Source organism: Staurois parvus, unplaced genomic scaffold (assembly GCF_062004578.1).
Source record: "Staurois parvus isolate SC_StPar_1 unplaced genomic scaffold, SC_StPar_1.0 ptg000621l, whole genome shotgun sequence".
In the NCBI taxonomy this organism is placed as follows: domain Eukaryota; kingdom Metazoa; phylum Chordata; class Amphibia; order Anura; family Ranidae; genus Staurois; species Staurois parvus.
In genome coordinates this window covers 1,284,044-1,298,605 of record NW_028318417.1, presented here as the reverse complement: position 1 = coordinate 1,298,605, position 14,562 = coordinate 1,284,044, and the positions used below count along the sequence as shown (strand labels likewise).

Here is a 14,562-nt window from a genome sequence, read left to right as displayed (position 1 = left end):
ATTTTTTGTTCACTTAATTTACCAGTGTGCTTTTTGCACATTTTATTTATCTATATATGTGCACTATATGGAGTTGGTTTAGTTGCTGAAAATGGTACATTTTGTATTTATGTGAAACTTTGTTAAGTCATAGTGTTGCGATTTATTAATTTTGAGCGCTGTATATTTTTTTTTTTATATTGCAGTAAGGTGTGTTCAGGGGAAATGGGGTGCTTTTAAATGATTTTTTTTTTGTATCACTTTTTTCCTTATTTTAACTTCTTTGCTTTCACAAGGGGGATATGGTGGCAGCAGAAGTCCCCCAATGTCTCCCCTGCCCTCCTCTATAGCTAATCAAGCACAGACCATGCTTGTTAACCTGCTATCCTGCTACAGTACCTGGCCAATGACAACTCTGTACCTGGAAGTGGTGTAATACATCATTACATTAGTTGCAGAGGGGATGTTCACCTTTCCTTTTAGATTGTAAGCTCTAAAGAGCAGAGCTTTCTGATTCCTCCTGTATTGAATTGTATTGTATCTGCACTGTCTGCCGTCATGTTGTATAGCATTGCGAAAACTGTTGGCGCTATATAAATCCTGTATATTAATAACAATAATCTCCTATTGCTTTCAAAGGCACTGAATTCTAGAATATATTCCCAAAAATAGGCAGGCAGAGGGCAAAGGACTAGTAAGTAGTATTTCATATAGTCTCTAGGAAGCTGATCTTTCCTCATTATGGATTGTCTTGTTCTACACTCTGTGTCTATGTGGCTGCAGTCATCCTGCTAGACCCAGGGCTTTGCTTCCTCATATCAGAGCCTCCAGCAAAGAGAACAGTAATTAGCACAGCAATGGCATCACCAAATCTCTCGAGACTAGAAGTCAGAGGCAGCAGTGTCTTGGATCTCACACTGCAGATAGGAAGTTGGCTCAGTGCCTAAGCCCCCTCACATACAAGTTAGTGCATTGTGGCTTTTCAGGAAGAATTCAAGACAAAACGTAGATTTTTTTTTTAGGGTACTGCTTAGCCACAATTAACATTTCTAGATATTCCCTATAATCACAAATCTTCACTTTTTGAGGAAAGAAAAAAAACTGCATTTTGGTAACCAAAACCCTAGTTTCCTTAAAGTTAAAAGAAATGTTCTACTTGAAAGCACTCGAGAACTCAAGACTGAGCAAACCCCCCCTGCCAAGTAGCCCCTTCTGCCTCCCCTGAAGGTTCCCTGCAAGTAAATTATTTTACGTACCATACATATTGCAGGGATACTGTGGTGACACCAAGGGCCGGTGCTAGACCATTTTGTGCCCTAGGCAAGACCCCCCTTCCCCCAAAAAATAAATAACATTTTTTAAAAACAGAAAATATTAAATCAACAAAACATGAAACTGTTAAATTTATTTTAATGTGCAAAAATAAGTGCCATAAGATGCCATCAGCACCAATATTAAAGACAAAATCAGTGTCATGGATGGACTGTATCTGTGGTTGGCAGTGGCAGGTGACAGTTGCAGTGAGTGGAGGATGATGGATCCACACTATGACAGATTCCAGGCTGGAATTCCCCAGGCAATGGGGGGAGGTAAAACACTGTGACAGCAGGCAGTCCAGCCGACACACACACAGAGAACACCTGCAGTGAGCGATCCCACACAGTGATAGATCTGACACAACACACCACCACCAACACTGACACAGATCAGCAGGCCCAGCAGGCACTAGAAGAGCAGGCTGTGGGATCGTGATGTTATCATCACTCACTGACACATTGCACATGTGATGGATGGCTGGCTGGCCAGGTCACACTCACACAGACAAGAGACATCAGAGTCAGACATTACCTTCCTCCACATGCTCAACTCCACCTCCGCTGATGAATGGCAAGAGAACGGCTGGAACTCCACAGTGATCAGCAGTCGCCAGCTGGCTTTCAGTAAGGGACTGAGTCTGAGAGGAACACTGGAAGCTGCCACACTGGCCCCAAACACCGGGCATCTTCCTCTGTCCTTTCTTCCTCCTCTCTGTTGCCTCTACCCTCAGCTGAAGGATCATGCATGACGTGGTGGCATCCCACACAGAGATAGTGGCGGCCTGTGCTACGCCCAGGTGCCCCTAGGTGGCAGTGTGCCCTAGACGACTGCCTAGTTTGCCCAGTGGAAGAACTGGCCCTGGTGACACCTATGACACTCTGCACTCACAGTGTCCTTAGTCTTCCAGGTTGAGTAACTCTGGACATCATTAACCCAGAAGGCTGAGGATATCTTGAGGTGGAGATGAGGTACTGCTCGGAACCTCTTTTAGAAGTGTTTGCTGAGTAGTGTTAGAAATACTTCCAATTCAAGCCTATTCGGTGGGAAAACATGTTGCCCACATTGAGTATTCACCATAATATTTTCTTCTTCATCTCACCAGGAATCATACCTCACTTCTGAAGACCACCTCCGCCTGGCTGGAGAGATCATTAGTGTTATTGGAGCATTTTTACTTTTACTTCTCAAGGTAAACACAGAATTTAAAGTGTACGTCAAGCCAAACTTTTTTTTTCTAGTTTTGGATAAAGTGGGGAAGTATAAGAACTCCTGTTAGGTTTTTACTACTATCTTGGGCACTTTTAGCATCCTGAGGACAACAGACAACATCTGTCTCTGCACTGTGACCGTGACCATAGGTGAGCAGTTGACTACGGGAGAAGGTGGGTAATTAGAGGTGTGGAAGGATCTTTTTACAGTGTGGAACAAGGGCAGACAAAGGTCTGTGACCTTTCCTATATAGCAGGGGTCTCCAAACTTTCTAAGTAAAGGGCCAGTTTGATGTCCTTTAGGCTTTAGTGGAGCCGGACCATGGCCAGTGGGAGAAGAAATCAGCATCAGTGCCCATCATTGATCTTAATGAGGGAATAGTGCCCCATTGTTGGTATTAATGGGAAGAATAGTGCCTCATTGATGGTGTCAGTAGGGTAAATTGTGTCTCATCATTGGTATCGGTTGTGGAATAGTGCACCAAGGGCCAGATAAAGGCAAGCAAAGGGCCATATCCGCCCCGGGCCACAGTTTAGAGATTATTGCTCTATAGGAAGGGGAAAAGTCTGAGATCAGACTCACCAAGCCTTTCCAGCTGTGCTGATGATGAGTAATTCTAAAACTTAGAACAGCTCTTTATTGTTCTAGTGTGTGAATCCTTAAATTGTATGTAAAACCCTTAGTGCTCAAACACGTGTGGTAGTCCTTGCCACCAATCTGAAAAGCGATCCATGGTGGACCGCTTTTTCAGAGGGCATTTTACAGGCGCAAGAAGGTCATATTTCATCTCTTCATCACCAGATTTAACCCTGAAAATGTCACAACGCCACGCTGCAATCGTGCACATTGTACAAGGCTGTGGCTCTGCCCCATATTATTATTATACAGTATTTATATAGCGCCAAAAAGTTTGCTCAGCGCTGTACAGAGTAGTGGGGGACAGAACATGAGACAATACAGTAACAAAACAATACACGAGGTGTTTGAGGGCCTTGCTCTTTCAAGCTTACAATCTAGGAGGGAGGGGATGGTGGCACAGGAGGAAGTGGCTGTGGGGGATGGAGTGGTAGGAGGAGTGGAGGAGATCGGCTGTTAGGTGAGGGTGGGGTAGGATTCCCTGAAGAGATGGATTTTCAGGGTGCGCCTAAAGGTGAGAAGGGTAGGTGACCGTCTGATGGATTGGGGTAGTGAGTTCCAGAGGAATGGGGAAGTCCTGGAGAAGTCCTGCAGTCGGGCGTGGGAGGTGGAGACCAGGGAGCTAGAGAGGAGGAGGTCTTGTGAGGAGCGAAGAGTACGGGTTGGGTGGTATTTGGGTATCAGGTCAGTGAGGTAGTTCGGGGCAGCAGTGTGAATGGCTTTGTATGTCAGTGTTAGTAGTTTGAATTTGATGCGTTGGGCAATCGGGAGCCAGTGGAGGGAATGATAGAGGGGGGTGGAGCCAGTGGAGGGATTGGCAGAGGGGGGGTGGCAGAAGAGGAGTGGTTGGTAAGGTGGATGAGTCTGGCCGCTGAGTTCAGGATAGACTGAAGCGGGGATAGTCTGTGATGAGGTAGGCCAGTGAGGAGGGAGTTGCAGTAGTCCAGACGGGAGATAATAAGGGAGTGGACGAGTTGTTTAGTAGTGTCTGGGGTTAGGAACGAACATATTTTGGAGATGTTGCGGAGGTGGAGTCTGCATGAGTTTACCAACGATTGCAAGCCCCATAGACTTGCATTGGCCGCGTTCAGCGATGGTAATGCCCGCCAAAGGTGACATACTGTTTATTTTTTGCTGTGATGTTGTACAGCATGTGTACAGCCCTAAATGGCTTCATGTCCTGTTCTAGGCAGGCAGTTGGAGGGGTGGGGAGCAGTAAAACCATGGCTCAACCACCTTGTGTTACCGCCCCTTAGTTGCACATGTAAGTGAAGCCTAATAATGATCTTCTGTCCTTTGCTCCTTTTTTTTTCTTGTAAATAAAACATTGAAAGCGTTTTGCTATATCTGTTCACTAGGTGCAAAAAATGATCGTTCCAGAAATCTTGTGAGCTGATACGTTCCTGTGCTCTCTGTCTTGGCTGCACTGTTACCATTTAATTTGTTACCAACAACCCCCTATCCCAACAATGTTGTAGAGAAACAAAGAGGGGAAGGTGTTCTGTAGTCAAGGCCTAGAATGCAAGGTAGAATGTCACCAGCACACCGAGGATCACCAATATGTGTCCAAAAGTTTTAATGAACAATCACATAGTTGCAGCAAGGCAACGTTTCGGAGTCTCGCAGAACCCCTTCATCAGGTAGGTGACAAGAGTCCTGCGAGACTCCGAAACGTTGCCTTGCTGTAAATATGTGATCGTTCACTAACCACTTTACCTCCACAGGATTTTCCCCCCTTAATGACCAGGCCTTTTTTTGCTACTCGGCGCTGCACTAATTCAACTGATAATTGCGCGGTCATGCAATGCTGCACCCAAACGAAATTTACGTCCTTTTTTTCACACAAATAGAGCTTTCTTTCGGTGGTGTTTGATCACCTGTGCGCTTTTTATTTTTCACGCTATAAACAAGAAAAGGCCAAAGTTGGTTTTAAATTTAGGCCAAAATGTATTCTGCTCCATGTTTTTGGTAAAAAAAATCCCAATAAGTGTATATTGATTGCTTTGTGTGAAAGTTATAGCGTCTACAAACTATGGTATAAATACTGCAATTTACGCCATTTTTCTGCTATACAGCACTGCGCTAGTTTAACGGACAATTGCGCGGTCATGCAATATGGTACATAAATGTAATTTACATCCTTTTTTCCCCCACAAATTGAGCTTTCTTTTGGTGGTATTTTATCTCCTGTGCGGTTTTTATTTTTTGCTCTATAAAAAAAAAAGGCTGACAATTTTGAGGAAAAAAAAACAATATTTTGGACTTTTTGCTATAAAACATGTCCAGTATAAAAAAATGCAAAAATAAAATTTTGTCATAAATTTCTGCCAAAATGCATTCTGCGACATGTCTTTGCTAAAAAAAAAAGTTATAGCGTTTACAAATGGCGGGGAAGATACTGGGATTTTTAGGGTTTTTTTTATACTAATAATGGCGGCGATCAGGGACTTATGGCAGCGACCAGCGACTTATGGCGGGACTGCGGCGGACATTCTGACATAGGGGGGTACTGACTTGGGGTCACTGACATCCCCAAAAACACTAATACAATGATCAGTGCAAAAAAAAACACTGACACTGTACTAATGGCAATGGGGAGGAAGGGGTTAACTTTATTTTGCAGGGAAGGGTTATAGGAGTGAGGGGAGTGTTTTACTAGGGGGCGGAGTGTGTGCTGGACAGGACAAGGCTGATCGAGAAAGAGAAACTGTTCTTTCTCGATCAGCTCATCCTCGAGCTGACAGGGAAGTGACAGACAGCACAGCTACTGCAGCTGTGCTCTCTGTCACTGTTTGCCGCCGATCGCCGGGAAACAACCGCTGTGACCCGGCGACTGACATCTGTGGCGGTGATTTGCGGGACAGATAGGGCGGCGGCGCGCCTCGCATGCGCCCCCTATTTGTTTACAAAACACACGTTTTAAAACGTGGTTTTGCCTGCGAGTGCCGCCCTGCCGCCGTATATGTACAGTGGCTGGGCGGCATGTAGTTAAAACTTTTGGACCCAAATTGGTGATCCTCAGTGTTCTGGTGACATTCTCCCTTGCTGATTCTGTTCGGTTCCAGCCGACGGTCGCTGCAGCACCCACATATACACACTTTTGCCATTTTTAACACAGGAACATGTGCGTATGGATCAGGGGCGGACTGACAACTCATGGGGCCCCCGGGCAATAGGGGATCATGGGGCCCCTGTGTCCATGCCCAAACTCAAAGCACACCCAAAAAAGCCTATAAAAAAGGTACCGGGGTATTTCAAAGGGGGCCCCTACTGACCCCGGGCCCTCGGGCAGAGCCCGAGTGCTTGAATGGTCAGTCCGCCCCTGGTATGGATTATTCACTTGCATTCAGGTCTAGAATGCAACACCTCTCTTCCTCAGATACAGTACATTGAGTAAGCATAGCCAGCCTATGACAGGAATTGTAATATAGTGACAGAATCCCTAGTTAAAAATCAAGGAAAAAAAGCCTGCAAATAAAACTAATGCTGCCACCCCATTTAAGGACTGGTAAGCTATAATATGCTACATTTTTATTCTTGGGTTTAGATACACTTTATTAAGCCCCCAAGGTAGTCCATTAAAGAATAGCTACTAGGGAACACTTTCCAGCTGCTGACAAGAAGCAGTGGGTGCAGAGATCACAGCACTGCAAACTGCCTGTAGTACACCTTGTGCCATTGGGTGAAATATGAATTTAAAAGGGAGTTTATTCTGTAGAAAACGGTGCAGTCGTGTTGATCTAATCTCCAATATATTCTACTCATTTTCAGCATTTCTCTAAACTCTCTAGATTCCGGACCTGTTTCAGATAAGAGATCCAAGGTACTTCATACAAGCTGTTCAAGGAGGACCCTTCACACTTATCATGTAAGAACCACAGGGAAGAATTTTATGTAAGTTAGCCAAAGATGTGAACAGAGGCGGACTGACAACTCATGGGGCCCCCGGGCAATAGGGGATCATGGGGCCCCTGTGTCTTTGCCCAAACTCAAAAAAGCCTATGAAAAAGGTACCAGGGGCATCTCATGGGGCCCCCTACTGACCCTGGGCCCTCGGGCAGTGCCCGAGTTTCCAAATGGCCAGTCCGCGCCTGAAATGTGAAATGACGATCAGAAGATCTGCCTACTGAAGGTCTCTCTATAAACATGTATGGTTGGTTAGACCAGTCATACTCAACCAGGGCAGTCATTCTCAACCAGGGTCCTCCAGAGGTTGCTAGGAGTTCCTTGAGTTGTAGCTGATTGACTTCCCATCTGATGATTCCTGGATGGTTCTGGGGCCAACACCAGTTGGCAGAGCCAGCAGCATGACACCAATGATCTTCTTAGCTGGCTTTAAGTGTGGCATACTGACCACCACTGTAAGGGCTTCATTCTACCTCCTGACCACCAGTGTAAGGATGTTCCCACTAGACCCCCAACAAACTGGATTTAGTAAGTGTTCCCGAAGACCTGAGAATTTTTCCAAGGGTTTCTCTGGGATAAAAATATTTAGAGAGGCTGCATTAGACTGAATATGTATGTTTCTGCATCCAGGAGACACTGTTGGCGCCATCATTATCTCAACAAAACAATAAGCATTGTCACATTGTCACAGAATTTATATATACACTCGCTGGCCACTTTATTAGGTACACCTGTTCAATTGCTTGGTAACACAAATTGCTAATCAGCCAATCACTTGACAGCAACTCAATGCATTTAGGCATCTAGATGTGGGGATGACGGCTTGCTGACATTCAAACCGAGCATCATAATAGGGAAGAAAGGGGGTTTAAGGGACTTTGAACGTGGCATGGTTGTTGGTGCCAGACGGGCTGGTGTGAGTATTTCAAAAACTGCTGATCTACTGGGATTTTCATGCACAACCAGCTCTAGGATTTACAGAGAATGGTCCAAAAAAGAGAAAATATCCAGTGAGCGGCAGTTGTGAGAAGGAAAATGCCTTGTTGAGGTCAGAGGAGAATGGGAAGACTGGTTCAAGATAATAGAAAGGCAACAGTAACTCAACCACTTGTTACATCCAAGGTATGCAGAATACCATCTCTGAATGCACAACACGTCGAACCTTGAAGTAGATCAGCTACAGCAGCAGAAGACCACACAGAGTGCCACTCTTGTCAGCTAAGAACAGGAAATGGAGGCTACAATTTGCACAGGCTCACCAAAATTCGACAATAGAAGATTGGAAAAACGTTGCCTGGTCTGATGAGTCTCGATTTTGAGCTGCGACATTCAGATGGTAGGGTGAGAATTTGACGTAAACAACATGAAAGCATGGATCCATCAACAGCTCAGGCTGATGGTAGTGGTGTAATGGTGTGGGGGATACTTTCTTGTCACACTTTGGGCACCTTAGTACCAGTTGAGCATCGTTTAAATGTCACAGTCTACCTGAGTTTTGTTGCTGACCATATCCATCCCTTTATGACTACAGTGTCCCATCTTCTGATGGCTCCTTCCAGCAGGATAATGCACCATGTCACAAAGCTCAAATCATCTCACACTGGTTTCTTGAATATAACAATGAGTTCACTGTACTCCAGTGGCCTCTAGTCACTAGATCTCCATCCAATAGAGCACCTTTGGGATGTGGTGGAATGGGACATTTGTATCATGGATGTGCAGCTGACAAATCTGCAGCAACTGTGGGATGCTATCATATCAATGTGGACCAAAATCTCTGAGGAATGTTTCCAACACCTTGTGGAATCTATGCCATGAAGAATGAAGGCAGTTCTGAAGGCAGAAGGTGGTCCAACCTGATGTTAGCAAGGTAGACCTAATAAAGTGGCCGGTGAGTGTATATATTTATCACCACCTCACTGCCTGTTTTAACCCCATTGGGCTGTTTTGCTGTGCTTAGCCTTTCCAACACTACTTTAAATAGCCTAAAGGTGCATTTTTTATGTTTATTTCTTGGTTTGGATATTTCTTTTGTCTATATGAGCAAAGCAACTAAAATATTATCTGCCAACAGAATCACCTTCCCTTGTTTTGTTTTTGCGACCCTCGTTCTCCGAGTGACTGACACGGGTGGAGAGGTGGTGCCGATGTCCATATTACTTGTACTTGGCTGGTGTTACGTCATGTATTTTGCACGTGGATTCCAAATGCTGGGACCGTTCACCATCATGATCCATAAAGTAAGTTGACTTGAGAAGGGATGGACATGCACAATCTGATAGGACCAAGCAATGTGAGTGGTTTGATGTAGAGATGCTGTGTTGTATCGTGAATTGATAAGACGTTGGGAAAGTTCTTGTCAAAGCAAATTGTTCCCTTTTCTGTAGGGGCCCTGATGAGCAAGTTTATTTTATTTTATTTTTTTCTATTGAGGAGCTTACAACCCAAGGTCTGCATTTCCCATTCATACACACACATACTAAGGCCAACCTAGACAGGAGCCTAATAACGTATTTGCAGGGGCGGACTGACCATTTGGAAACTCGGGCACTGCCCGAGGGCCCGGGGTCAGTAGGGGGCCCCATGAGATGCCCCTGGTACCTTTTTCATAGGCGTTTTTGAGTTTGGGCAAGGACACAGGGGCCCCATGATCCTTTATTGCCCGGGGCCCCATGAGTTGTCAATCCGCCCCTGCTTATTAGCATGTTTTTGGAGTGCGGGAGGAAACCAGAGTACCCGGAGGTAACCCATACATGCACAAGGAGAACATGTTAACTCCATGCAGATAGTGTCCTGGCTGGCATTCAAACCAAGGAAAACTGCAGCAAGGCAGTTGGCACTGTTGGGCGTGCAGTATATCTACTCTTCACCCTTGCAGTAATAAATAGCAGATTTAGGATCTGTGCCAATAGGCTTTGGTTGGTGGTATCAGTTTGAGATACTTCTGAGATCTAAAAAAACAGGTGTATTTGACCTACAGTTGACCTCCCTTTGACCTGCGTGTTTTCCATTCTCATTGACTTGATTGAAAATGCAAAACACATCTGATACAAACAATAGCTTATCAACAGAGGTCCTTACAATGAGGATTACATTATTCTTGCTGTAGAAGTCTCACTATTATGAACAATCAAGAGTTGGGAAACATGGGACATGTATTATCTACTTGAGATTAGGTCATTGACACGGGAGCAATTATTAGACCTAGACCTCAGGGTGTCGTAGCTGAATGATACCCACATGGAATAAAAATATATTTTAAACATATTTTAAAAATATTCTTCCCAAATATATTGACATATATTTGAAATACTACAATTTTGGCCGTATTCAATATATTTCAAAATATAAATAAATATATATATTTATATATATATATCTATATATATATATATAATATTTATTGCGTGTTGAAATGCGTTTTTATTACAAAATATCTGAAACATATTTTTACATACATTTTCAAATATACTGTATGTCTTTAAAAATACAAAATCTACATTTTTGGAATGCATTTACAATTATATGTAAAAATATATGTTAAAATGACTTTTTTATGTATATGTTTTATATGTTAAAAAAATCTGAAGAATATATTTAAGAAAATATATTTTTAAAAATATTTTTCATATATTTTGTAATATTTAAAAAATGCATTTCAACATGCAGTGTATATATATATATATATATATATATATATATATATATATATATATTAATTGAAATATATTTTGAAATATATTGAATATGGCCAAAATTGTAGTATTTCAAATATATTTTTTTTCCATATGGGTAGGCTTGCTTTCGTAAGGAGGAATTGAAGGAACTGTACCAGAGAGGTAAAGAGAGAGGCCAAAGCCATACAAGCAGGGCATGAGAAGTATATGTGATCTTGGTATTTATAGGAAATCTGATATGTATCCAATATATTGGGTTTATGAGAAAATCCTACTATCTCGGTTTTTGCAGATGATTTTTGGAGACTTGGTAAGGTTTTGCTGGCTGATGGTTGTGGTCATTTTTGGATATACAACTGGTAAGTAAAGAGTTCTGAAGATGAATTAGACTTATAGAGTAGATATTAAAGCGGTTGTGAGCCTAAAAAATGTAAATCTTCTCTCTGCAAGTTAAGAACATAATGTGCTAGTATGTATCACACCCTAGAAAAATTATGAAAGACTTACCTGAAAACGAAGCTCTCCAGGAGAGCGCTGTCTCGGCTGCCCGAGGCTTCCTTCATTACCCAGTCTTCCTTCCAGGTTTGCAAGTTGCGGCCATCTGATTGGCCGAGCTGCGATGTTGGCACTCCCGAGAATGAGCTTGGGAGTGTCGGCCGTGGCACATCTCTCTCAATGGACAACACACCATCTGTTGAGAGCGCAGTGCGCATGCGCCGGTGACAACACCGGCCCTTCTACAGTAAATATCTCCTGAACAGTGCATGTTTAGGAGATATTTACAGTACCTACAGGTAAGCTTTATTAAAGGCTTACCTGTAGGTAAAAGAAACAAAATTGGGTTTAATTCCACCTTAAAGCCTAAATGATCAGTTAACGCAATTATTTTATTCCACCTTTGGGTAGAGTCTGGTGAGTCAGCCCTTTAATAGTGCTTATATGTCTTGAATATGTCAACAGTCAGATCTCCCTGCTATAATCCTGACTCAGCTACTGTCCACCTGGGTTTTGGGTGTCCTTGCCCACTTTTGCTTGTCCCATTTCCTCTTGTTACATTCGCCATAAAATGAAATAAATAAAAACAATCCAACGGAGATGGTGTGAGACCCTAATAATGGGCACAGCAGGTATACAAACCTGGGAACTCAATTCAGATATCTCACAATTAAGTCCCCAAGAAACTGAAGAGATATGTGGTTGAACTTTCCAGCATCCACTAAATCCTAAAATGTTAGTTTTGGGTTGGCTTGCCCTTTGATTTTTTCCAGAAATTTGTTCAGAAAAGTTCAATTATAATCAGTACATGGCTATACTGCTCCAATCTTCCCTAGTCCCCTTTGTCTATCAGCAGGCGATCCTGGACACCGTTGCTGCTGCTGATGGAACATTCTCCTTTCTGCTGCACAAAAAGCTGCATTTAAAAAGCTTTATGTGGCAAGACATTTCTCAAAGTCAAACTTGTCCTGGAAGTTTGAAAGCAATTGATGATACATGAAGTAGCTACACAGCACAGAATTACAGTCCTGCTGATCATCTATGGAGCTGTATGTGCAGATCATGTAGGGCAGGGGTATGGAATTAAAATTCAAGGAGGTCCGGTCACTAAAATGTTCTCCTGCCCGATATTCGAATAGGGTGTTTCCATCAGTGTGCCCCCTTACATTAGGTTTTGCCATCAGAGTGCGACTTTACATCATGTAATCACATCAGGTGTGCCCATCAGAGTGCTCCTTTACATCAGGTATCCCCATCACATTGCCACCTTACACTCAAAGTACCCCTTTCTATCATATTTCCCCATTAGAGTGCCCATTTATATCATATTCCCCATCAGAGTGCTCCTTTACATCAGGTATCCCCATCACATTGCCACCTTACACTCAAAGTACACCTTTCTATCATATTTTCCCATTAGAGTGCCCATTTTCCATCATATTCCCCATCAGAGTTTCCCTTAACATAAAATGTGGCCATCAGAGTGCCCCTTTACGTCAGGTATCCCCATCATAGTGCCACCTTACATTAGGTATTCCCGTCAGAGTGCCCCCTTACATTCAAAGTACCCCTTTCTATCATATTTCCCCATTAGAGTGCCCATTTATATCATATTCCCCATCAGAATGCTCCTTTACATCAGGTATCCCCATCACATTGCCACCTAACACTCAAAGTACCCCTTTCTATCATATTTCCCCATTTGAGTGCCCCTTTACATCATATTCCCCATCAGAGTGCCCCTTACCATCACATGTGCCCAGTTATGCCCCCTTAACATAAAGTGTGCCCATCAGAGTGCCCCTTAACATAAAATGTGCCCATCAGAGTGCCCCTTTAAATCACAGTGCCATCTTACATCAGGTATTCCCGTCAGAGTTCCCCCTTACATTCAAAGTACCCCTTTCTATCATATTTCCCCATCAGAGTGCCCATTTACATCATATTCTCATCAGAGTACTCCTTTACATCAGGTATCCCCATCACATTGCCCCCTTACACTCAAAGTACCCCTTTCTATCATATTTCCCCATTAGAGTGCCCATTTATATCATATTCCCTATCAGAGTGCCCCTTAACATAAAATGTGCCCATCAGAGTGCCCCTTTACATCAGGTATCCCCATCACAGTGCCCCCTTACTTTCAAAGTATCCCTTTCTATCATTTTTCCCCATTAGCGTGCCCATTTACATCATATTCCCCATCAGAGTGCCCCTTTCCATAGTATGGGCCCATTTGTGCCCCCTTAACATAAAATGTGCCCATTAGAGTGTCCCTTTACATAAAATAAGGAGCATGCTGATGGGCACATTTTATGTTAAGGGGCACTCTGATGGGCACGTTATGTCAAGGGGCACTCTGATGGGCAAGTTATGTCAAGGGGCACTCTGATAGGCACATTCTATGTTGTGCCCATCAGAGTGCCCCTTAACATTCAATATGCCCATCAGAATGCCCCTGTAAGACTACACCCTACCTTGAGGGCAGATAGGAGCTGTGCCAGGATCTTTGCTGGATGCTCGTGTACAAGCCGGAGAGACAGTGAGCTGAAAGGGGCGGGGTGCGCACGGGATGGCATGTTGCCGTGACGACCGCCGTGCTCAGCAGCAGATCTGTCATTGCAGGCTGGTGGGCTGGTGGTCCGGGCGGCAGCACTGCTGGGGACGCTTGTGGAATGCGATCCGCCATTTAGCGACCGCTGATGTAGGGGATTGCAACTAGATCAGATTGAAGCAGATTCAATCGAAAAGGGGCAGCCAGCTTTTGCCATGATGTGCAATCATCCTTCCGCATTCACTTCTTCCCTGCTGATGCTATGTTATCTTCTTGTTCCTCAGGGTCCACCCAGGGGCGGACTGACAACTCATGGGGCCCCCGGGCAATAGGGGATCATGGGGCCCCTGTGTCCTTGCCCACACTCAAAGCACACCCAAAAAAGACTATTAAAAAGGTACCAGGGGCATTTCATGGGGCCCCCTACTGACCCAGGGCCCTTGGGGAGTGCCCAAGTACTCGAACGGTAAGTCCGCCCCTGGGTCCACCATCTCCTTACCTGACCCATTGGGCAGGCACTGATGGTGTAAATCAAGCACATGTACATTGGAGTTACATAATCTCGGCCCTTGGCTCCATTCCCTACTTCTGGAAGATGCTGGGACTGCACATTGTACTGCTCATGCATTGCAATCAATATAAAGATTTCAAACATTTCCTAGCAGGTAAGTAATGGAGTTTTTGACACGAAAGACTTATAAATGCTCTTCTGTTCCACTGCAACTCTCTTAGGGACTTGTTTAAGTTCTTGTTTACGTCATTAATGTTTCTTCATTAATTACCATATAT

General features: G+C 43.9%; 1 protein-coding gene across 1 annotated transcript in view; it reads left to right on the top strand.

Annotated features, from left to right (window-relative positions):
- LOC149449394 (transient receptor potential cation channel subfamily V member 5-like) overlaps nucleotides 1-14,562 on the top strand; it is a 55,163-nt gene that overhangs the window by 31,465 nt on the left and 9,136 nt on the right. Inside the window, exons 9-12 of the mRNA XM_089693311.1 lie at nucleotides 2,399-2,485; nucleotides 6,933-7,009; nucleotides 9,122-9,287; nucleotides 11,017-11,083. Of these exons, the coding sequence (XP_089549437.1) occupies nucleotides 2,399-2,485; nucleotides 6,933-7,009; nucleotides 9,122-9,287; nucleotides 11,017-11,083 (397 nt within the window). The remainder of the gene's footprint in view (nucleotides 1-2,398; nucleotides 2,486-6,932; nucleotides 7,010-9,121; nucleotides 9,288-11,016; nucleotides 11,084-14,562) is intronic.